Consider the following 19,710-nt stretch of genomic DNA (forward strand, 5'->3'; position numbering starts at 1 on the left):
TGTTTAGCGGCAGAGCCGCTGGGGAGTCCACACTCGTTTAATATGGATGTCTTGATCATTTTATGTCATGTTCTTGAGCATTGCTGAGTAATGCGTAAAATAAGCACGGCCACCGTCGTCGTTTCTTTTTCATTTTTTGCGCAAGGTGGAGAGATAGTTGGTTCATTAAGCTCGTTCACGAGTGGCAGCCAGGGTCAAGTGTGATGCTTCTGCAGTTTAAATATTGAAATTGGACCCCACTATGCCGCTCTGCCTGATGCTTTAAACACTGCATGCCCTCGCATTGTCGCTCATCCCTCTGACTTTTGAACGAGCCTCCTATTTCTGTTTTTGGTTTCTTCTCTCCCATGTCTCTGTCCACCACTTTGCCCCTCCTTCTTCTTTTTCTGTCTAAACACGCTGTCTAACACCGCTCTTTCTTCTTCACACTTCTCGTTGCATCGCTCTCCCTATCCATTGGAATGGCTGCTGTGACAGATGGTCTTGTTCCTCAGCGCCAGGCGCCCCCGCCGCCTCGGCCGTCTACCTCCAGCAACAAGTCGCTGTCGCTCCAGCTATCCCCAGGATCCGTCCCGCATTCGCCCCCATCGTCCTATGGGTCATCGTCTTCTTCACCCGCTTCACCATTGGCGGAAAGGGACTCAAACCAGATGCAACTACGTGTGCCTCCGCCCAAGAAGGGCCCACCGCCACCTCAGAAACCATCGCGCCAAAACGACCACAAATTGAACACACAGGACTCTTTTCGATCCAACCACTCGGAGAACACCATCACTTTGAGTACGCACCACCATTCCTCGCCAAAGTCCTCGTATGGTCGCTCGCATCAGCCCTATGATACGCCCGAATACCCTTCTTCTAACCGATCGACTTTTAAGGGCGTGTTCAGCAACATTGTCAGTTCGATGTCGGGTAAGGGCTCGCAGCAGTTGTTCGGCTCAAAGGATTTTTTTTTCTGCGTGCCTAACTAAAGAAGCGAGCAGAAACTAACGCAGACTGGCTCTATTCTCGTCTCCTCTTGTCTTTATGGTATTTCGCTCTCTTTTTTTTTTTTTTTTTTTTTTTTTTTTTTTTGGCCTATTTCCTCCTTGACCAGACTTGCTTTCCTCTGACAAGAAGATGGAGATTTCCTCTCCTTACAATCCTGTCCATTTGACACATGTGGGATACAATCTCGATACGGGCGAGTTCACTGTAAGTTCATTTGTAGCGCTCTTGTTGGTCCAGCATTTGTTTTGTTGTTGTTTTTTCATCGACACTGTTGTGGACACAAGGAAGGAAACAAACAAAGTCAAGCAGAAGAAACAAAACAGGCCCTTCGACAAGAGCAGCGGCTCAAATGTACCTACAAGTGGGGAACAATGGGCTCACACTCTAACATGCTTGCATGGATGTACCCTTACGCTATAATCTTCTCTAGGGTCTGCCCAAAGAATGGCAGCAGCTGTTGCAGGAGTCTGGGATTTCAAAGCAGGACCAGGCAGCGAACCCGCAGGCGGTCATCGACATCATTGGCTTCTACACCGACAGTCAGGAAGGAAAGCAGAACGATGCCGTCTGGAAGAAGTTTGGACATAACCCTGCGGACGTAAAGGCATCAAAACCGTCGCCGTCGTCCACCTCCTCTCCCGCCTCGTCGAAACAGTCTTACAAGGACGATCGTTCGCGAGAAAAGCCCACTTCTCCATCCTCACCCCCAACTCGTCCAGTTTATGAACCTCCTGTAAGTTATACACACACCCCTCAGTAGCATGCACTCCTCCCATGATGCCAATGGAGTCATCGACCGTTGTTTTTTTTTTTCTTAACCAGTACCATGTCATTATCAACTATTCTTAGCGGACTCCTCCTACGCCTCACGTTGCTAAAAAGACCTCCGTCTCACGGCCAGCAGATTTGGTAAGTGCACAGAACGAAAATAGGGGACAACAGGGTCACGAAGCACATGTGTTCCATGCCTGTTTGTCATGCTACCCCACCCCCCTTTCCCTCTAATTCCCATTATTTTTATGCTACGGCTCCGTTTTGTTGTCATGCTCCTCTAATGCACACTGACATCGATCGACTGTTTGTGTCAATGAACTGTCCCGTTTAGGCACCCACTGAGAGGAGGTCAGAGACATTGGAGAAGATCGACACGGATGCGAGCCCTATTTCTCCACCAGCTGTGGCGCCACTCCCTTCATCGCAGGCACCAAGGTTACCTCCGCCAAAGCCCAAAAAGCCAGCGCACCCTCAAGCGATCGTACCACCAGCAAAGTCTAGCCCCTCATCAACCTCTGCCCCCCATCAGACGCACCAACAGCCAAAGCGGCGTGAGAAGAAGCCGGAGAAGGATTCTGTGAGCTCACAGGATGTGATTCGTCGGCTGCAGGCAATCTGCACAGATGCGGATCCGACAAAGTTATACCGTAACCTTGTTAAGATTGGACAGGGTGCCTCTGGAGGGGTGTACACTGCATATCAAGTCGGGACGAACCTTTCAGTCGCGATTAAGCAGATGAATCTGGAGCAGCAACCGAAGAAGGACTTGATTATCAACGAGATTTTGGTCATGAAGGAGTCGAGCCACAAGAACATTGTCAATTATATCGATTCGTTTTTGTATCGCGGCGATCTCTGGGTGGTGATGGAATACATGGAGGGCGGCAGCTTAACAGAGGTCGTGACGACGAACGAGATGGCTGATCCTCAGATCGGAGCTGTCTGTCGCGAGGTATGGATCGAGCTCGCCCATGTTATGACTTGGGCTTTATATGTGTGAGGTCAAGTATTCATTCATTTTTTTTCCCCCTCTCTTGTATGTTAAAGACCTTGCTGGGACTAGAGCACTTGCATTCAAAGGGAGTCATTCACAGAGACATCAAGTCGGACAATGTTTTGCTGTCCCTAAACGGCGACATCAAACTGACGGATTTCGGATTCTGTGCGCAGTTGAAGGAGAGCCAAGGAAAGAGGACGACGATGGTCGGAACACCATACTGGATGGCACCCGAGGTCGTGACGAGAAAGGAGTACGGACCCAAGGTCGATATCTGGTCCCTGGGCATCATGGCCATCGAAATGTTGGAGGGAGAGCCACCATACCTGAACGAGAACCCACTCAGGGTAAATTTTTTTTTTTTACCAAAAAAAAAACAGGCCCTGCTGTGTCCTACACGACGACCAAACTTATTCTAATGCCTTTTTCTTTTATTCACATCAAAAATAGGCACTCTATCTGATTGCGACAAACGGAACACCAGCATTGCAACACCCTGAGAAGCTGTCGGCTGATTTCAGGGACTTTTTGGCACAGTGTCTGGAGGTGGACTCGGAGAAGCGACCGACAGCAAGTGAATTGTTGAAGCACCCGTTCCTTATAAGAGCGCATTCCGTCAGGACATTGGCACCCCTGATCAAGGCAGCCAAGGAGAGTCAACGGCATTAGAGTCTTGAGAGTGAAAGGCGAATACGCGTGAGAAAAAAAAAAAAAAAAAAAAAAAGAAAGAATGGAGAAAGAAGGAAGAAGGAAAGGAAGGAGTTTGACAGGAAACGACGACTACGAAGAATCTGAAGAAGCAATCTATGTACGAACCCCCAAACGAGAACTCAATATAAAGATCGTATCAGCCTACTTTCCATCCGCACCTGTTCGACTATACCACCTTGTCGATAGAACTGAAGATAAACTCATTCATAATTGTAACTGCTTGCTGTTGTTGTCGTTTTTTTTCTATGGTATTTTTATTTTGCAAATAAAGGAAGCAAAACACGACAAGATATCTACAAATTCAAAAGCTGATGACAAATAGCGTCGTCTAAGGAGGTGCTCGCACGAATGACTTAGCATCTCTCCAAGACAATGGCGATACCCTGACCACCACCAATGCAGGCCGATCCGATGGCGTACTTGCCCTGAGTGCGCTGCAACTCATGGGTCAAGTGGGTCATGATTCTGGAGCCCGAGGCACCGAGAGGGTGACCCAAAGCGATGGCACCACCGTTCAAGTTGGTCTTGCTGCGGTCCAATCCCAGGACCTTCTCGACAGCCAGGTATTGGGCAGCAAAGGCCTCGTTGACCTCGACGAGGTCCATGTCCTTGAGGGTCAAGCCAGCCTTCTTGAGGGCACCCTGGATGGCGCTGACTGGGCCGATACCCATGATGCTGGGGTCGACGGCGGTGACGTGCCAGCTGACGACCTTGGCCAGGGGCTTCAATCCGTGCTCCTTGATGGCCTGCTCCGAGGCGACGATGACGGCACCGGCACCATCGCTGATACCCGAGGCGTTACCGGCAGTGACGGTTCCGTCCTTCTTGAAGACCGAGGGAAGTTTGGCAAGGCTCTCGATCGTAGTCGTGGGGCGAGCGTGCTCGTCGTGGCTGAGAGTCTCGACGGCCTTCTTGACCTTATATTCGACAGGGGCGATCTCCGCGTTGAAGCGACCGGCCTTGTTGGCTATTTCGTGGCGATAATGTCAAAATTGGGCAACAGGTCAGCAATTCTGATGTGCTTTTTTTTTTCCTTCTCTCTCTCTCTTTTTCTCACGCCCTTGTCGAGTAGAATAAATAAAAACTTACCAGCGGCCCAGCGCTGCTGCGACAGAAGAGCGTACTCATCGCACTGCTGACGCGAGATGTTGTGCTCCTGTGCCAAGTTCTCGGCAGTGATACCCATGGGGGTCTCCTTGGGGAAACGATCGACCAGGGCAGCCGCCAGGGTATCCTCCAACTTCAGATCAATTCCGAATTTCGTGCCACCAAAGCGAGTGTTTCTCAAGGCATAGGGAGCCAATGACATCGACTCGGAACCTCCGGTCAAGACGACGCTCGAGTCACCAACCATGATCTCGTGCGCAGCATTGATGATCGACTGGAAACCAGATCCGCAGAGACGGTTGACCGTCAGGGCAGGGACGGAGATGTCGAGTCCTGCGCGCAGACCGACATGGCGAGCCAGGTAAGCACCAGCAGCATCGGTTTGAGCAACGTTGCCGACGATCACAGAGTCAATGGGAATTTGCTTGCCGAGATCTGCGAGAGCAGCCTTGGAAGCGAAGGCACCGAGCTCGGAAGCAGTGTAATCCTTGAGCTTTCCGCCTGAGTACGTTTTGTAAATGTAGTCAATGATGGTGATGGTGGTGAATTATCCATGGATCCATGAAATGGTTGTTGAATACGACGGGAGCAGCAGACAAGGGCGAGTAACATAGGAGAAAGAGAAGGTTCAGTAAAGTGAGGTGATTAGTCATTGGTGTTGCTGGCAAACAGAGATCTCGTTCATGGGATTAAAAAAAAAAAAAGGGAAGTCTTACCGAAGGCGCCGAAGGGGGTGCGCTTAGCAGCGACGATGAAGACGTTGGCCATTGCTGTGGAGGGGTAATGAGATGGAGGGGGAGGTCGGGTGGAGGAGTGGAGAGGAGCAGAAGAAACAGAGAAGGAAGACGAGGATGGAGCAGGCTGCTGTCTTTTGGCTTCTCAAGGGTCGAGTCACTCCGGGGCATGGTAACGAATAGGAGCGGACAGCGGGGCAGCAGACAAAGTCCACGTACACATGGCCAAGTGCGCAGGAACACGCGAGGCACGTGAAAATGCATTCTTTCTTCTCCACGGACAAAAAACCTTATTTCCTTTTACTGGACACACACTTCACACACTTTCACCCGCCCCGCACACCTTCCCCGCAAGCATATATTTTATATATATCACCCACTGGAGAGGAAAGAAGCGAGAGCCACAGAGCGAAAGAGACGGACCCAATGGAAACACTCCACATCCAGAACAGAGGGTTCGTCGCTGTCCATGTCGGTGCCGGTAATGCATCTCTCGAGAGGAGAAATGAGATTGCGCGATGATTGCAACCACGCTGTCTGTCTCTCTTTTGCTAAAGTGCACGCTTCTTTATTTAGGCCTCCATGCCACAAGGAACAAACAGCGATATCTCGACGCCTGTACCAGGTTAAAACGATCGCCAAAAAATATTTTTTAAAAAAAAACGTGTCGAACCCTGCCTTAGTATCACACTCCATTAACATCTTTTCCTTCCACTGCCTCTTCCCACTCACCCAGAGCATGTCAAGCAGGCATCCAATTGCTCCTCTTAGATCCTCCCCCGACTGCCACTGACGTTGTCGAGCGTATGATCCGCATCCTCGAGGACGACCCCGTCACCAACGCAGGCAGAGGCTCAAACCTGAACCTCGATGGACACGTCGAATGCGACGCCTCCATCATGAACGGAACCACCCTCGGTTTCGGATCTATCGGCGCCGTCTCTGGTATTGCGCGCTTATCATTACCACTAGACAATAAAAAGGAAAAAAAAAAAAAAAAAAAAAAAAAGTGTTCAATATTGTCATTAAAATTAATTTTCGATCTACCACCCAACACTGTCCCTCTCTCTCTAAACACCTGTAGACTTCAAGAACCCTATCTCTGTGGCCGCTAAGGTGCTAAAAGAAGCCGATCAGGGCCCTTTATCGCTCGGGAGGATCCCACCTCTCATGCTCGTTGGATCGGGTGTCAGACAGTGGGTAGATACCATGGGCTTTGATACGCTCGAAAGAGTACGTCAACCCCATTCAGTGATTCCTGCTAATGGATCAGACGCTGAAGCTGCAGCTGAGATCGCGATGGCTGGATCGCTTGTCACGCCAGAGTCGATGCATTTGCACATCAAGTTCCAGAAGATGCTCCAAGACGCAACTGGACAGATATCTGCACCTGAAGAGTCCGCAGAACTGGGTGCTAAAGGACAAAACGAAGAACGCGAACGACTAGATTGGGTCTCGGACATCAATGTCAGCAATGAGGCAAAGCGTAAAGCTCAAGACACCTCAATACCCTCTTCGTCGTCACCGACGGGCGCTTCTTCGACAAAAAAGCGGAATGTGGTGGAAGAAGACCAAATGCAAGACACTGTAGGTGCGATTTGTGTGGATGCACAAGGGCGGATGGCCGCTGGGGTGAGCAGCGGAGGAATCGCCATGAAGTTCCCAGGGCGCGTCAGTGAGGTACGGAAAGAGTACCAAACCAAAGAAAGACAATGCGGACAAAAATCCTCAAGAGCATATCTGATCTGAACGCAATGCAATTATTTTCCATGTACTTTTTAGGCCGCGTTGTTCGGTGCAGGGTGTTGGGCACAGGATTCCAGTGACGACAGCGCTGGATTCGCCTGTAGCATGACCGGCGCGGGTGAGCAGATTTGCAAGACCCTACTGGCCAGGACGTGCATGGAGACGATGGTCCATCAGGACGATACCGCGACAGCAGCGCATACAGTTCTAGAAAGATTCAAAAATAGTCCGCTGTTGAGAAGCTACAACGAAAAATATGCTGGATTTATCGCTGTCAAGCTGAGTTCTGCAGCGGGCGACGGACAAGATTCTTCAGATCCGGATTCGGAAATGGATATGGTCGCGGATGCAGCACAAACAGCCAAAATGGAGAAATCCCAAAGAACTGAATTCATTTTTGCATACACCACCAAGACCATGGTACGAAAACGACGCATTCGCCATTGTGCTGCGTTGGGAAATCGACCAGCGGTTCAACATATCAATGCTAAAACGACTACCCTTTGAATTATCAACGAATAGGGTGTCGCTTATATGTCTACTCAGGATGCCAAGCCAACGGTAACAACCAGAACCATGATCATCATAAACACTGCACTGCACTACAATCCATACGCTCTAACCAATGTCTTTTCGCGCCTCCATTAGTCGATCATGTCGAAGGGGAAAGAAAACTGCGGCATAACCGTTTACACTTGCATGGTCAAAATGTGAAAATAAAGGATCATAGTCTTTCATTGTAATGTACTCAAGTATCTTTCATGCCTAGTCATTATCCTAGCGCATATGTATATTAAAGTTTCGCTGGAAGAGAACATCAAGACAGAAGAGAATGGCAGTGTCAATGACAAGCAGGTTGGTATTCCAAACTTATTCCTCTGCAGCAGACGGCAACAAGTCGTTACCTTTGTCCGCCCCTGGGTTGGCTGCGTTGGGACCGAACTTGGCCTTATTGTACAAAATCCACTGCAACCAACTGATTTTTTTCTCGCTGTAGGGCTATCGAACAAAAGAAGATATGTCCGTTAGGTAGTGTTGTTGTTGACCATGACAAGACCCATTGCGCCGCACAGCTCCCTTGAGTAAGCAAGCAATATTACTTACAGGGTAGCGGATACTGTTGGCACGCTCCATGCTCAAGGACTTGATCAAGGTGCTGCGTTCGTGCGAGAAGGTATCGAAGGACTTCTTCTGATGATAGTTTCCGATACCAGAGGGACCTGTTCCCCCGAAAGGCAGGGACGTGAATGCGAAATGGATCATAAGGTCATTGACAACTACACCTCCAGACCGAGTGTTGTCCAAGATGTAGTTGATCTGCTTCTTGTCCTGGCTGAAGATATACAATGCCAGGGGCTGATCGTGTTCACCCACATATTCGACACCCTGCTCCAGTGAATCCACCACCATAATCGGCAGTATGGGTCCGAAAATCTCGTCCTCCATCGAGGCGTCGTCTGGCTGAACATCTAGAATCACCGTTGGTGCAACGAAGAGATCGTCTTCCTGCGTGTCGCCACCAATAACCACGCGGCCCTTTGTGTTGTCGATCATCTTCTTCACGCGATGGAAGTGGCGCTTGTTCACGATACGCGCATAATGGTTGGAGGTCTGAGGATTCACGCCGTAGAACTCCTGAGCAACAGCCTTCATGTGCTTCACCAGTTCCTGCTCTCCTCCACGCTCAATAAGCACATAGTCGGGTGCAATGCAGGATTGACCGCAGTTGAAGAATTTGGTAGAGACCAGTCGACGTGCCACAACGCTGAGATCGAGGTTCTTGGCGATAAACACTGGGCTAAAAAACAAAGAACATTTCGACTTGTCAGTTATTGTAGAGCACTTCATATAAAATATCCTTCCAATGAATCGTCGCCTTACCTCTTTCCTCCAAGCTCAAGAGTAACGGGCGTCAATTGCTTAGCAGCTTCGCCCATGATAACCTTTCCAACGTTTCCACTGCCCGTATAGAAGATGTGGTCAAACTTGTGACTAAGCAAGCCCATAGTCTGCTCTGGACCACCATTAACGATACGATAACTCCTCGAATCCAGATACCGAGGCAGCAACTTCGTGACCAACGCCGCCATGTGCGATGACACCTCCGAGGGCTTGAGCAAGACCGTGTTTCCAGCTGCAATCGCACCGACTGCGGGCACAAGCAGCAGGTTCAGAGGATAGTTCCACGCACCAATAATCAGCACTATGCCAACAGGCTCCTTTCGAATCAGGGCAGTATCGAGCAGACCGGCAAACCCAGCTCCCTTCACCTTCTCTGGGGCCGCCCAACTGTCGAGGTTCTTGATGGCATCGACACACTCTTGCTTGAGCATACCGGTCTCGCCGAGGAAGAGCTCCAGTGGAGGCTTGTGGAGGTCGAGATAGGCAGCCTCGCGGATTGCGGCTTCATTCTCGGCTACAAGGTTGTGCAGGCCCTTGAGCTGCTCCTTACGATAGGCCAAGGGCTTTGTAAGGCCGGACTTGAAGGTCGCGCGGAGGTCTTGGACAACCTAGAGAAAGTGAGAAAAAGGGTACGATATCAGATGTGGCTGGAGAAGAGACAATGGTGTTTTTCAGATTTATAAAAGCTGCGCGGCCGACAGCTGCTTCATAAAGAGCAAAATGCGGTTACCGAAGGGATATCAGTCAGAGGAGTGTAGGCCAGGTCTGCCATGGTATGGAATGAGAGATGAGGGGAGGGATGAGAGAACGATGGAACAAGAGAAAGAAGGTTTAGGAATCGTTCAAAGTGTGAGAAGGAAAGGCGGTGTTCTGTGGGGAAGACTTTTTATTTGATCGTTTTGTTGCTATGGTTGGTTTCTGCGCACTCGCTCGGTTCGGACGATAATGCATTTCTGGCCGATCGGGCGCCCTCCTGCCGCGTCCTCAGCACGGTCGTCATCATCCCCTTCTTCCCATCATCTCGGCATACTTCAGGCCGGGCCATCCAGGCAGCAAGACCGACCTCTCTCTCCAACCCGATGTCTCTACCGATGCGTCTGCCGCTCCTATACCGGCACAGCCGCAGAGATGCAATACAGTCGTACGCAGTACAATAGTTCAGAGCCCTTTGCAGATCCACTCCTCGAGGTTCCCACCCATTCGTTCTATGCAGCAATTATTCCCGGCACCCCTGTCAACCGAAGCAACATCCTGCAGCCGACTGCTAAGCTCATCTTCGACTCTTTCCCGACCCGTTCCTTTTAACACCTCCGCCACGTGGAGTGCTTATAGTACAACCACCATTGCTATTACTGTTGCCCTCCCCCTAGTTCCTGCTCCAAATTCTGCTCGAGGCCAATGTCATGCTCCTTCTCCTCCATATGTATTCTATCCCACTCACGCACCCACCACTTGTCCTCCACCTGCTGAGTCTCTCTCCGCCTTGTTCGGATTCTCTCGACTTCTCTTGCCCTGCTGTGCTGCTCCATCTGGTTGAGCCGACTGGAAAGCATTTCCAGCCTGCCATGAGTTTCCTCCAAGACACGAGTCTGTCGGTCAAGCGCTTCACGGACTTGTTGGATCTTTTGCGCCATTTGAGTTATACTACCCTGCATAGCTTTCCTGTTCTCGCGCTCGATTAATGTTACTACATTTTTCAAGGGAGTAGCAAGGAAGGAATTATCAGCGTGGAGGTGTGGTGTGAGCGGTGAGGTTTATTCACTCTGTCTCTGTCATTTTTATATTACCTGTCCGGAACAGCTGTTGCCAGGTCCATAGGCTGCCACAGATCTGGAGCGCTTCTTTCATGGCGTGATCGTCGATCTCGGTGTCGACAGTCAATCTTCTCCACAATTGATCGACGTTCGCGAGGTTGTGGAACCGTTTGTTGACCTGAAAGAGAATAAAATGAAGTTTAGGTGGGACTGATGCGCATGCAGGAATATAGGACATGCCGTTAAATGAATCCAAGACAAAAAGAAGGAGGGCTCTTTACCAATTTGGCATTGCGGAGCTGTAATACATCCAACTTGCTCATGACCAGCAGTTGTATCTCTGTGGGCAGGTCTACACAGAGCATATCACCAAAATGAGGACACTATTAAAACTCGAGTTCCACAAACGCCTTCTTCCCTTCCTATTCCTCGCACGTTACCAAAGAAGAATGAGCACTGTTGTGGATCATGGTTTGCTAGCTCCGGCATAAAGGGATGTCTGTGTGGTTTAGTAGAAATGGGCCAAGTCTATGTTAAGGAAAGATGATGAGATTGAGTGCAAGAAGAAGAGAAACGGAGTTGTCCAACGGCTAACTTGGACACCACTAAATAAAAAATAAAATAAAACAGAGGACCCGCCAGGGATCGCCATGAAATCCATGAGCGAGTCCTGTGTCTCTGACAGACTCATCCTTGAACCCTGGGGACGATGGGAACATGGAATACATGTCATCTCTTTCCTCGGGTGACTATATACCTTCCTTCGGTCATGTCTTGCATCCCAAGTCATCCTGGAGAAATGCGTATATCGAAGAAAAGAATAGTACATTTGGCGCGTCAACAAGGACATCTCCAATACGCGTCTCCCGGAGTACGCGACATGGGTATGCATGATCAACCATGGCATAGAACTGTAGAGATCCTGTCTTCCCCCTCCTTTCTGTGGCGTCTGAGCTAGGGCTGCGAATACGACCGTTCAAGCTACGGCAGAGCGTCCTTTCACTCAATCTCGCCCTCCTTCGTTAGCATCCTCCCTATCCACTAGCCGCGCGAGAGAACTATACCCTCCAACCATTCCGTAACAATGGCCCGTAAGTTTAAAAACAAGCATGTCTCCGTAACCACCAAGGCTGCCCTCGTCCGCCGACACAAAAAAGAGCTCCTACTCCCATCTGCCACTCTGGTCACGACTGCAGCCATGAAGGCCGCTTGTGAGACCTGTGAGCCCAAGGTCGACGCCATCGTCATTGAACGCTTCGAGAACAACAACAAGTTCCGCGATCAAAAATTCGATCTACATAACGGCCAAGGCAACTGTCTGTACAGCTCCCTGATGAATAATAACGACTACTGGGACATTGCCGGTGTCAAGCGCATTCCGAGTCTGTTCAAGAAGTCTTCTTCCTGGACGGCGCTCAGCCCGACGATATCAAGCAGGTAAATTAGATAACATCCGTCGGAAACAGTTCGAACTCATGGAGGGAGGGGCCCTACCTAGCCATATCGCTCTACTACTGCATCAAAAATACATCGATAGGGTGCTGTCGGTGACTGTGTCAAGAGGAACGGAGGAGATTGAGGGCTATGGCTTTATCTTTTTCAAGGACGGGGGCTGGGTATCGACCATTGTCGACGACCAGCTGTTCTACGGGATAAACAGACAGTCCTTCAAAACTTCGCTTTGCTTTGGCGCCTGCAGAGATGAGTGCAAGACCTGGTTGTCCCTGCTCGAAAAGGCCTATGTCAAGATCCACGGCGATTACAAATCCATCGATGGAGGTTACACTGCTGAAGGAATCGAGGATCTATTAGGCGTTATTCCCTCGATAATCTGTTCGGCAGACATCCTGAGCAAGGACCGTTTCTGGGATGGGGAGATGAGGCAGGTTAACAGAACTCTTTTTATGGGGTGTGCGATCGCGCACGTCGATATCGATGGCCAAATGGACAAGCACGGTATCCAGTCAAGTCATGCCTATAGCGTCCTGCGAGTCGAGGAACACAAGGGAGGACACTTTGTCCAGCTCCGCGACCCGTGGGGCAGAGTCGAGTGAAATGGCGGCTGGCCAGATGAATCCGATAAATGGACATCCGACGCGACCAAGATCCTCCACTTCAAGAACAGCGACGATAGCCAGTTTTGGATGTCTTTCAAGGATTTCTTCCGCATCTTTACCCTCATTGATTGGTCGTGCTGGATCCCATACAATGTTTCACCACGTTCCAATGGCAAATACGAGTTCGAGATAACCCAGCCTGGTGAGACCATCATTGTTTTGACCCAGCCCGATCAACGATACTAGGGTGCTTTCGCTCCTGAGTACAAACAACTGCATGCTTGTTGGCAAGAAAGTCGAGGACGACAAGAATAAGGCCGATGAGGCTGACAAGAAGGCAGAGAAGGCAGAGAAGGCAGAGAAGGCAGAGAAGGCAGAGAAGGTCACAGGCCCTGATACCCAGAAGGAAGAGTAATCAAGTAGAGTGATTTCAACGATTAAAAAAATAATACTGCGCCATGTTGTAAAGAGCACCAACGTAGTCCTCAATACCGCAGACATTACTTGCCTTTGTGCGATAATAATAGACTCGGAATATAACTCGCACCTGGCTTCGCCCTGGACCCGTCCAAGACCAGAGCTGTACAGAACAAGTGCCGCCCCCGTTGACCAGGAGAGTTTCGTCCGCTGCTGGTTGACTCAGTGATTCGCTTGTCTGCCTTCATTTTTATTTTTTTTCTTCCTGCAGACGAGCCTCTGTCCATTATTCGTCCAGCTGGGCTTGTGAGCCCGACTTTTGGGAGAATTTGTCCACAAGACTTTTATTTCCCTCATTCGGGGGGAAAACCAGCCCAAATCGTAGGCGCAATATTCTAATAGCATGGATAAACCCCCCTAACCCCCACCATGGAGCGATGTCTTACGTTTATACAATTACGAGGTCAGATACATATGCAGTATGTTCTACGCTCGGACAAAGTGCAATGAACTCATACCCCTCCGGTTGACTTACTAGCCTGTGTCGGTATGTGGACGACCCTGAAGAGGCTAGTCATTTATGGTCAAAGCATGGCACACGCACGATATACCTCTGAGACAGTCGCTTCCACTAATCAAGCGCCGTTGAAGGGCGTATCAGATTGGTTCCCCTGGCCTAGCGCCATCCTTCTTTCCTGCTTCCTATCAGATTCTTGGTCCCAGTGCAATTGCACTAGTACCCTAATCTGTCAGAAAAGAGTCTGGCCCTGGCCCAAGTTAAAAATTATAAATCACGCACCACGAAACGGACGTTTTTCCTGTCCCCGAAATTGGATGCGACGGCCCCTTGTCCATGAGAGCTCGTGCTTTCCAAAAGTTAAATGAGCACTCACATTACATTTAAATACCGACCGCCGCATCTTTCGCATTCCCTGCTGTAGACAATACACAGGGTTGGCTCAGCGGTAATTACGACCATCTGAGACGAAAGGGGAGGGCTCTCGATCATAGCCCAAGTTTCCTTCCATATTTGTCCTTTACTGGACACACGCTGCAAAACTTTCCTGAGTATTGGTTGTCCATTCCACCATAAAAGCAAACGGCTCCCCCCTCGTTATCTTACTTTGTCCTTCCTCTCTTCATCAAACCACCCCACTACTTTTCGGATCCGTTGTCACCTCCCATCTTCTCAACAAAACAACATCCATTACACAACATGAAGTCCATCTCACTCGCTGGCAGCATCCTCTTCGCCGCCACCACCCTCCTCTCCCTCCTTGACACCTCCTCGGCCCATATCGCTATCTCCAACCCTCCCGCTCAGGCTGGTCCCTGGAGCAAAAACCCCTCTGGTGCTGTCCATGCCTGGATTGGATTCGAGGGAAAGAAGTTCCCCTGCGGTAGGTCACCATCAGTTTCAAGCTCCCCTCCGTTCAAAAAGAACAAAAAAAAAAAAAAAAGAACCATCGAGCTCATTCTATTATCACATTCATTTGTTCTAGGCGGCTACAAAAAGGGTCCCGTCACCAAGTACAAGGCCGGCGAGATCATCCCCGTCCGGTTCTGGAACTTCAACGTCAAGAATCCCAAGGTATTCCCTCCACCCGCTGGACTCAAGCAGTCGCGCCATGGTGGCGGTGCCTGCGAGTTCTCGCTCTCGTACGATGCTGGCAAGACCTGGAAGGTCATCGGTCAGTACACCAAGACCTGTCCAGACATCTACTTCGAATGGCCTGTGATGATCCCCAAAAACGCGCCCTCCTGCACAGATTCGGACAAGTGTCTGTTCGCCATGTCCTGGACCGCCTTTTCTACTGATCAGTTCTACCACCACTGTGCCAACATCATGATTGATGGTGCCAAGAACGGAAAGCTGCCCGAGCTCGATATGACCGTTGTGGATGTCACACAGCTGCACGAGAAGATGAACACCCATGCTCTTGGTGACGAGAAGAGCACCAAGAGCACGGGTCCCGATCGCCGCGAGAAGCAGCTGAACACGAACGGCTACTTTGCCTTTGGAGGCGGCGCTGGCACGCACGGTTTGGATCTTGGTTTGGTCCGCTAAACTCAAACCGTCTTGAGTTTCAGGTGGAGATGTTTTTCTTCCTGGTAGATGGCGTGGCTTTTCTTTCGCAGGTCGAGTAGAGCGAATGCTGTCTCAAGACATAGAAGTGATAAAATAAAATAAAATAAAATAAAATGAAGACGGCTCATGACATGCACCGCATTAATGTTATATTGTGTGACACAAGCAAGCTTCGAACGCTGTAATCAATCTGGATGCCGTCTCTCTAAAGCGATCGATAGTCATTTACGAGACATGCCAAAAAAAAAAAAAAAAAATAGATGTACAGTAGAGGATATGCTGGACAGGGATCATCAAATGTCGTCGTGTTCCCTCAAAAGAATTACAACCATTGCATGTCCTCAGTGGTGTCTCTTGAATGAACGAACGAACGAACAAAAAAAAAAAAAAAAAAAAAAACATAAAAAGTGTGGATACGGAGACAGAAACAAACGCGCTCTTAGCCAATGGATCCAAAAAAAAAAAAAAAAATGTTCTACTGTGGTGATAGTCAAACCCTTGTCCGCCGTCTTCCTCGCTCATCACACACCTCTTTTCTCATTCATACCTCTTACGCCTCGTACTCCTTCCCTTCCAAAAGTTACCCTGCACATCAAAGACATTTTCTTCAAAGATCTCTCAAGATACGGAAACATACCAAGAGAAAATAAAAAATAAAAAAAATGTCGATCCTGGCGCTCCCCGACGAGATTCTCTATTGCCTCTTGACTGTAAGTGAAGATTGGGCGAAGCACTAAGAGTTGTGTAACCTCAATCGGAACACTCCTCTCACGCGGATTTTTATGGTTGCCCATGCACGTAGTTTGTGGAGGACATAGATCTGCAGGTAAACCAGTTTGGATACGAAAGCGACTATCTTTTCTACGGAAAAAGAAAGAAAGAGAGACAAGTCAAAATGACAGAGCGAATGAGAGTGATAATGGGAACCAAAAGGGGCTTCTGCTCTACTGTTTACCAAATGATCCCCCCCCATGGTCATCTGTTGTTAGACATTAGCAATCACCTCCAAGCGCCTGCGCTGCATCGCCATGGATGGCCCACTCCGTCGTCACATTCTCCTCAAACGCACACCCGCCCGCCTACAGTCCTCGCTCGCGGATCGCCCATCTCGAGACACACTCGCCAAACAAAACATCCTCCGGGGCATCCATATCCGCCAGCATATTCAGGAAGGAAACTACATCGGTGGCCCCACAGCCGTGCGGTCCTACCATATCTCGTGTCGACTAGAGAGGCAGATGGTCAGTATCAAGATTGCAAAGAAGTTGAAGACTCGGCCAGACTGGACAGAGTTGGTCGAACGAGGATTGATCCCGGAAGAGATGTTTGTCAACGAAGAGGAGTTTGAAGCTAAGCGCAGGTGGAGGACTTACCGACACCAGCAGCAGCAGCAGCAGCGCCAGCAGCACAAGCCAAAACAGACGTCCTTCTTGAAGACGGTAGCTCTTGAGGAGAGGCAAATTAACTCAGACTCACCACTGCCTGAACACAGCCCACAAATGCAGCACAACCAACTTCATCCTCTCGACATCAATCAATCGCATGAGCCAGTAACGGAAGCATCTTCGTCATCCAGCACCACAGCACCAGAATCAGATACCTCTGCATACTCTGGCAACCGTTCTCGTCGACAAAAGAAATCCATCAGCATGGTCCTCGTACCGAAGATCGAGCTCCTCCGCAAGTCCATGGACCGAGATCGACTTTCCCGTCTCGTTCAAAAACGTCCCTCCCCAGAAGAACTGAACAGGTCGCCCAAGACCGCCACGGTGTTGAATGCCTATCATCTCATCGCCTACTCGGTTACCTCCCCAGACTTGGTTCCACTCACAACGCAATTGAGCTTTCTGTTGAAGGGCGAGCGCCTGAGTCATTGGCTGTATCATCGGCCTAGTCCGGCCGTCATGCTGAATGAGCGGCATATCCTCAAGACAGAGGCCAGGACGGCCTGGATGGTCTGTCCGGGCGTATCCAAAAAAGTCAGGTTTTATGAGGGCTTGATTCAGAAGAGGCGGGACTATGAGGAACAACAGCAGATGCTTTTGATGCAACACCAACTACAGCCTCTTCAACAGCAGCATTTGCCACAAACCGCAGTTGCTTGAGCACCATGGACAGTGAAGAGATTTATATATAATATTTACAAGTTAATAAACAGCACGCGACTTGTGCATGCTGCTAATAGTCGTAATCTCCCGAGCCATTCTGTGCACTGTTCTCCCATGCCTTGAGCCGTTCGTCGAATGTCATCTGTGAAGACAACGCTGATCCCGCTCTCATATTGCGTCCATCTCGTCCACCGCTTCTCAGCGCAGCACTGCTGCCTTCACCGATACGACCCCGTACATCCCGCTCCAATTCTCCACCGCTATCACCTTCTTCATCAAACCATTTATCCTCTTCATCATGGTTCACCTGATCCAGATCATCCAGGTTCTCATCAAAGTCGACGACCGAGTAATCAAAATTTCTGTCGAGTCCATCCAAGAATCTCTGCTTCATCAGCAGTACGAATTCTTCCCTCAGCGCCTCCTGGTCCTCCTTCCGTTCTGCGGTTATCGAGTCCAATTCCTTGTCCTCGTCCGAATCTAGATCACCACCATTCTCAACGGCTGCAAACAGTGCACGCTCTTCCGGTTGCTCGAGTGTCATGGCGGCAGAGGCCAGGGTTGAGGACACAATACCCGGGATAGGATCGGGCGGAATGTGGGGTGTGACACTGATCTTGGCGCGGATCTCATCATCGTCCCTGATGATGTCCTTCAGAGGACCTTTCCTGTCATCCTCATCGTCACTCGTCTTCTCGGACATCTCAGCATCATCCTTCTCGCTCTCAGTATCGAACTCTTCCTCAAATTCGCTCTCGACTTGTTCCGCCTTCTGTGATGTACCCATTGGCATGGACGACGAAGCAGAAGCTGCTACGGGTCCAGGAACTGAAACCCTCCGAGGGTGCTGTTGTTGCGATCGTGACGGTCCCGACTCTTCAGACGACATCTTATGACCACTCTGCATGGCTCGGTTTTGACGTTCCATGATCTGCTGCTTCCTGGTGGGATGGTCAATGTTCCATAGGATCCTATCCACAAGGCCGACGTCCTTGCCGAACGGTTTCGGCTGGGGTTTGTGACGCCTACGTCGCTTGTCTACCTCACGCTCATCGTCCGCGTCCTCGGCTCCTGTTCCCCCATCTGCACCGGACTGATCGCTATCATCACTCTCAACAGTGACGCTGGAGTCACCGACTTCATTCATGTCATCATCACCATCATCATAGGCATCGCCGTCATCGTCATCGTCGTTGTCCATAAACCTCCCGATATACTGGTAATATAACTCGGGCGCCCGGGATTCCATCTCTGCATCTGAAAAATAGGTCGATTCTTCGAAACTGAGGTTTGACATCGATCCTGAGATCGACAGAATGCTCGCCAGTGGTGGGTGGTGTTGAGAATTCTGTAACCCTTGACCGCTACTGCTGGCACGGTTCCGACTATCACCCGCGCTGCTGTGACTCGTCGCATGCCCAGCTGGCCCCTTTCCCTTGAGCCCCAAAGACACGTCGCTAGGGTCCGGTGGAGCCAGATGGCGGAGCAAATAGTTCAGGCGTCTGTTCCTACGAGTGTTCTCAGAAAGGACGGAACGCGTGAAGAGATCGTTCTGTCCTGGAGAAGGTTTCCGATCCTCAGGTTGGATTGTGTCCTGTCGATCTACATCCATACTATCGGCGGCGGAGGACCTGTCGGGGTGGTGTCTGGAAGCCACGAAGCTGGCATGTTCTGAGAGTTGCTGTAGTTGCTGGTACAGTTTTGTGAGCTGGAACTTGACCTCGTAGTCATCTGTCGTTTTAATGTCGAAGCGTCGGAAAGAAGAAAAAAAAAAAAAAAAAAAAAAGTGTACAATAGACCGTTATTCATTTAACATTTACTGCCAAGAAATTTTCCTGCATCAAAGATATCTAATGCAGAGAGATAGATCGCTTACCAGCAAGCGGAGCGAATAAATCCAAGATGTCCTTTGCGGTCAGATTATGCGATGCTGCTACTATTGACCCATCTCCATTGACATGGCTCTCCTTTGGCACTGGATCCGAAGACTTTGGTCGAGGATATAGGACGACGGATCCCCACTTTGTCAGGAAGATCCCCGGATCCCTTGCAAGAGTCTCCCCAATTTTTTGTCGTTTCTGGCTCTTGGTGAGAGCAGGCTCGTTTGGTCTAGTGGAGGTTGGGAACCCTGTCTGGAGCGTCTCGAGGTGTGGTTCCAGGAATTGTAGTATCGTCTCGATGGAATCTGCTGTGAGCGACATTGTTAGAAGGAAGGTTGAGGAATGGAGGGAAGAGAACGTCCACGCTGGGGCCTCGTGTTCCATGAGCGTACCCTACACGTGACACTCCAATATTGCCCAAAACGATCACAAATGTTGATTCAC

The 19,710-nt window shown here is 49.9% G+C and overlaps 9 protein-coding genes across 9 annotated transcripts; 5 read left to right on the plus strand and 4 right to left on the minus strand.

Annotated features, from left to right (window-relative positions):
• The first annotated feature begins 357 nt into the window (after positions 1–357).
• On the plus strand, positions 358–3,462 carry BC939DRAFT_460154 (kinase-like domain-containing protein). Its single transcript, XM_051556835.1, has 7 exons — positions 358–912; positions 1,097–1,194; positions 1,421–1,723; positions 1,840–1,899; positions 2,096–2,716; positions 2,812–3,108; positions 3,212–3,462. The coding sequence occupies exons 1-7, from the start codon at positions 462–464 to the stop codon at positions 3,428–3,430; spliced, it is 2,049 nt and encodes a 682-aa protein (XP_051409304.1). The 5' UTR covers positions 358–461; the 3' UTR covers positions 3,431–3,462.
• Positions 3,463–3,825: 363 nt separating this feature from the next.
• Positions 3,826–5,347, minus strand: BC939DRAFT_400461 (Thiolase, N-terminal domain-containing protein; the record flags this gene model as incomplete). The annotated part of the gene is made up of 3 exons (XM_051552546.1): positions 3,826–4,439; positions 4,562–5,080; positions 5,296–5,347. 3 exons carry the CDS (start codon positions 5,345–5,347, stop codon positions 3,826–3,828), a joined length of 1,185 nt encoding a protein of 394 aa, XP_051409305.1.
• Positions 5,348–5,531: 184 nt separating this feature from the next.
• BC939DRAFT_460157 (nucleophile aminohydrolase) lies at positions 5,532–7,865 on the plus strand. Its single transcript, XM_051556836.1, has 7 exons — positions 5,532–5,794; positions 5,890–5,938; positions 6,050–6,258; positions 6,398–6,993; positions 7,096–7,479; positions 7,582–7,620; positions 7,708–7,865. The coding sequence occupies exons 1-7, from the start codon at positions 5,572–5,574 to the stop codon at positions 7,771–7,773; spliced, it is 1,566 nt and encodes a 521-aa protein (XP_051409306.1). The 5' UTR covers positions 5,532–5,571; the 3' UTR covers positions 7,774–7,865.
• Positions 7,791–9,831, minus strand: BC939DRAFT_460159 (aldehyde dehydrogenase 3 family, member D1). The gene is made up of 5 exons (XM_051556837.1): positions 9,692–9,831; positions 8,941–9,569; positions 8,164–8,857; positions 7,965–8,058; positions 7,791–7,863 (listed from the first exon to the last, which is right to left on the minus strand). The coding sequence occupies exons 1-5, from the start codon at positions 9,731–9,733 to the stop codon at positions 7,853–7,855; spliced, it is 1,470 nt and encodes a 489-aa protein (XP_051409307.1). The 5' UTR covers positions 9,734–9,831; the 3' UTR covers positions 7,791–7,852.
• A 4-nt stretch (positions 9,832–9,835) lies between these two features.
• On the minus strand, positions 9,836–11,295 carry BC939DRAFT_460162 (uncharacterized protein). The gene is made up of 4 exons (XM_051556838.1): positions 11,156–11,295; positions 10,997–11,067; positions 10,749–10,893; positions 9,836–10,648 (listed from the first exon to the last, which is right to left on the minus strand). Exons 1-4 carry the CDS (start codon positions 11,202–11,204, stop codon positions 10,311–10,313), a joined length of 603 nt encoding a protein of 200 aa, XP_051409308.1. The 5' UTR covers positions 11,205–11,295; the 3' UTR covers positions 9,836–10,310.
• A 781-nt stretch (positions 11,296–12,076) lies between these two features.
• On the plus strand, positions 12,077–12,848 carry BC939DRAFT_263915 (uncharacterized protein). Its single transcript, XM_051551087.1, has one exon. It carries the CDS (start codon positions 12,191–12,193, stop codon positions 12,767–12,769), a length of 579 nt encoding a protein of 192 aa, XP_051409309.1. The 5' UTR covers positions 12,077–12,190; the 3' UTR covers positions 12,770–12,848.
• Positions 12,849–14,405: 1,557 nt separating this feature from the next.
• Positions 14,406–15,257, plus strand: BC939DRAFT_505757 (uncharacterized protein; the record flags this gene model as incomplete). The annotated part of the gene is made up of 2 exons (XM_051560707.1): positions 14,406–14,589; positions 14,692–15,257. 2 exons carry the CDS (start codon positions 14,406–14,408, stop codon positions 15,255–15,257), a joined length of 750 nt encoding a protein of 249 aa, XP_051409310.1.
• Positions 15,258–15,816: 559 nt separating this feature from the next.
• On the plus strand, positions 15,817–17,444 carry BC939DRAFT_460165 (uncharacterized protein). Its single transcript, XM_051556839.1, has 3 exons — positions 15,817–15,988; positions 16,081–16,104; positions 16,268–17,444. The coding sequence occupies exons 1-3, from the start codon at positions 15,941–15,943 to the stop codon at positions 17,381–17,383; spliced, it is 1,188 nt and encodes a 395-aa protein (XP_051409311.1). The 5' UTR covers positions 15,817–15,940; the 3' UTR covers positions 17,384–17,444.
• Positions 17,445–17,456: 12 nt separating this feature from the next.
• On the minus strand, positions 17,457–19,587 carry BC939DRAFT_505759 (coiled-coil domain-containing protein-domain-containing protein; the record flags this gene model as incomplete). Its single annotated transcript, XM_051560708.1, has 2 exons — positions 17,457–19,117; positions 19,263–19,587. 2 exons carry the CDS (start codon positions 19,585–19,587, stop codon positions 17,457–17,459), a joined length of 1,986 nt encoding a protein of 661 aa, XP_051409312.1.
• Positions 19,588–19,710: the final 123 nt, after the last annotated feature.

This window comes from Gamsiella multidivaricata, assembly GCF_025024155.1.
Source record: "Gamsiella multidivaricata strain RSA 2152 chromosome Unknown BC939scaffold_61, whole genome shotgun sequence".
Lineage (NCBI taxonomy): Eukaryota > Fungi > Mortierellomycota > Mortierellomycetes > Mortierellales > Mortierellaceae > Gamsiella > Gamsiella multidivaricata.

Bases quoted from the DNA above. Each gene is read 5' to 3' on its own strand.
- BC939DRAFT_460154 (XM_051556835.1), top strand. From the start codon at position 462: ATGGCTGCTGTGACAGATGGTCTTGTTCCTCAGCGCCAGGCGCCCCCG. The intron at 1,724-1,839 runs GTAAGTTATACA...AACTATTCTTAG, and splicing joins GTCCAGTTTATGAACCTCCT to CGGACTCCTCCTACGCCTCA. The intron at 1,900-2,095 runs GTAAGTGCACAG...TGTCCCGTTTAG, and splicing joins TCTCACGGCCAGCAGATTTG to GCACCCACTGAGAGGAGGTC.
- BC939DRAFT_460157 (XM_051556836.1), top strand. From the start codon at position 5,572: ATGCATTCTTTCTTCTCCACGGACAAAAAACCTTATTTCCTTTTACTG. The intron at 5,795-5,889 runs GTAATGCATCTC...TTCTTTATTTAG, and splicing joins CGCTGTCCATGTCGGTGCCG to GCCTCCATGCCACAAGGAAC. The intron at 6,259-6,397 runs GTATTGCGCGCT...AAACACCTGTAG, and splicing joins ATCTATCGGCGCCGTCTCTG to ACTTCAAGAACCCTATCTCT.
- BC939DRAFT_460159 (XM_051556837.1), bottom strand. From the start codon at position 9,733: ATGGCAGACCTGGCCTACACTCCTCTGACTGATATCCCTTCG. The intron at 9,570-9,691 runs GTAACCGCATTT...CACTTTCTCTAG, and splicing joins CTCTGACTGATATCCCTTCG to GTTGTCCAAGACCTCCGCGC. The intron at 8,858-8,940 runs GTAAGGCGACGA...TTTGTTTTTTAG, and splicing joins CTTGAGCTTGGAGGAAAGAG to CCCAGTGTTTATCGCCAAGA.
- BC939DRAFT_460162 (XM_051556838.1), bottom strand. From the start codon at position 11,204: ATGCCGGAGCTAGCAAACCATGATCCACAACAGTGCTCATTCTTCTTT. The intron at 10,894-10,996 runs GTAAAGAGCCCT...ATTCTCTTTCAG, and splicing joins AGCTCCGCAATGCCAAATTG to GTCAACAAACGGTTCCACAA. The intron at 10,649-10,748 runs GTAATATAAAAA...TGAAAAATGTAG, and splicing joins GCAACAGCTGTTCCGGACAG to TAACATTAATCGAGCGCGAG.
- BC939DRAFT_263915 (XM_051551087.1), top strand. From the start codon at position 12,191: ATGGAGGGAGGGGCCCTACCTAGCCATATCGCTCTACTACTGCATCAA.
- BC939DRAFT_460165 (XM_051556839.1), top strand. From the start codon at position 15,941: ATGTCGATCCTGGCGCTCCCCGACGAGATTCTCTATTGCCTCTTGACT. The intron at 15,989-16,080 runs GTAAGTGAAGAT...CCATGCACGTAG, and splicing joins TTCTCTATTGCCTCTTGACT to TTTGTGGAGGACATAGATCT. The intron at 16,105-16,267 runs GTAAACCAGTTT...ATCTGTTGTTAG, and splicing joins TGGAGGACATAGATCTGCAG to ACATTAGCAATCACCTCCAA.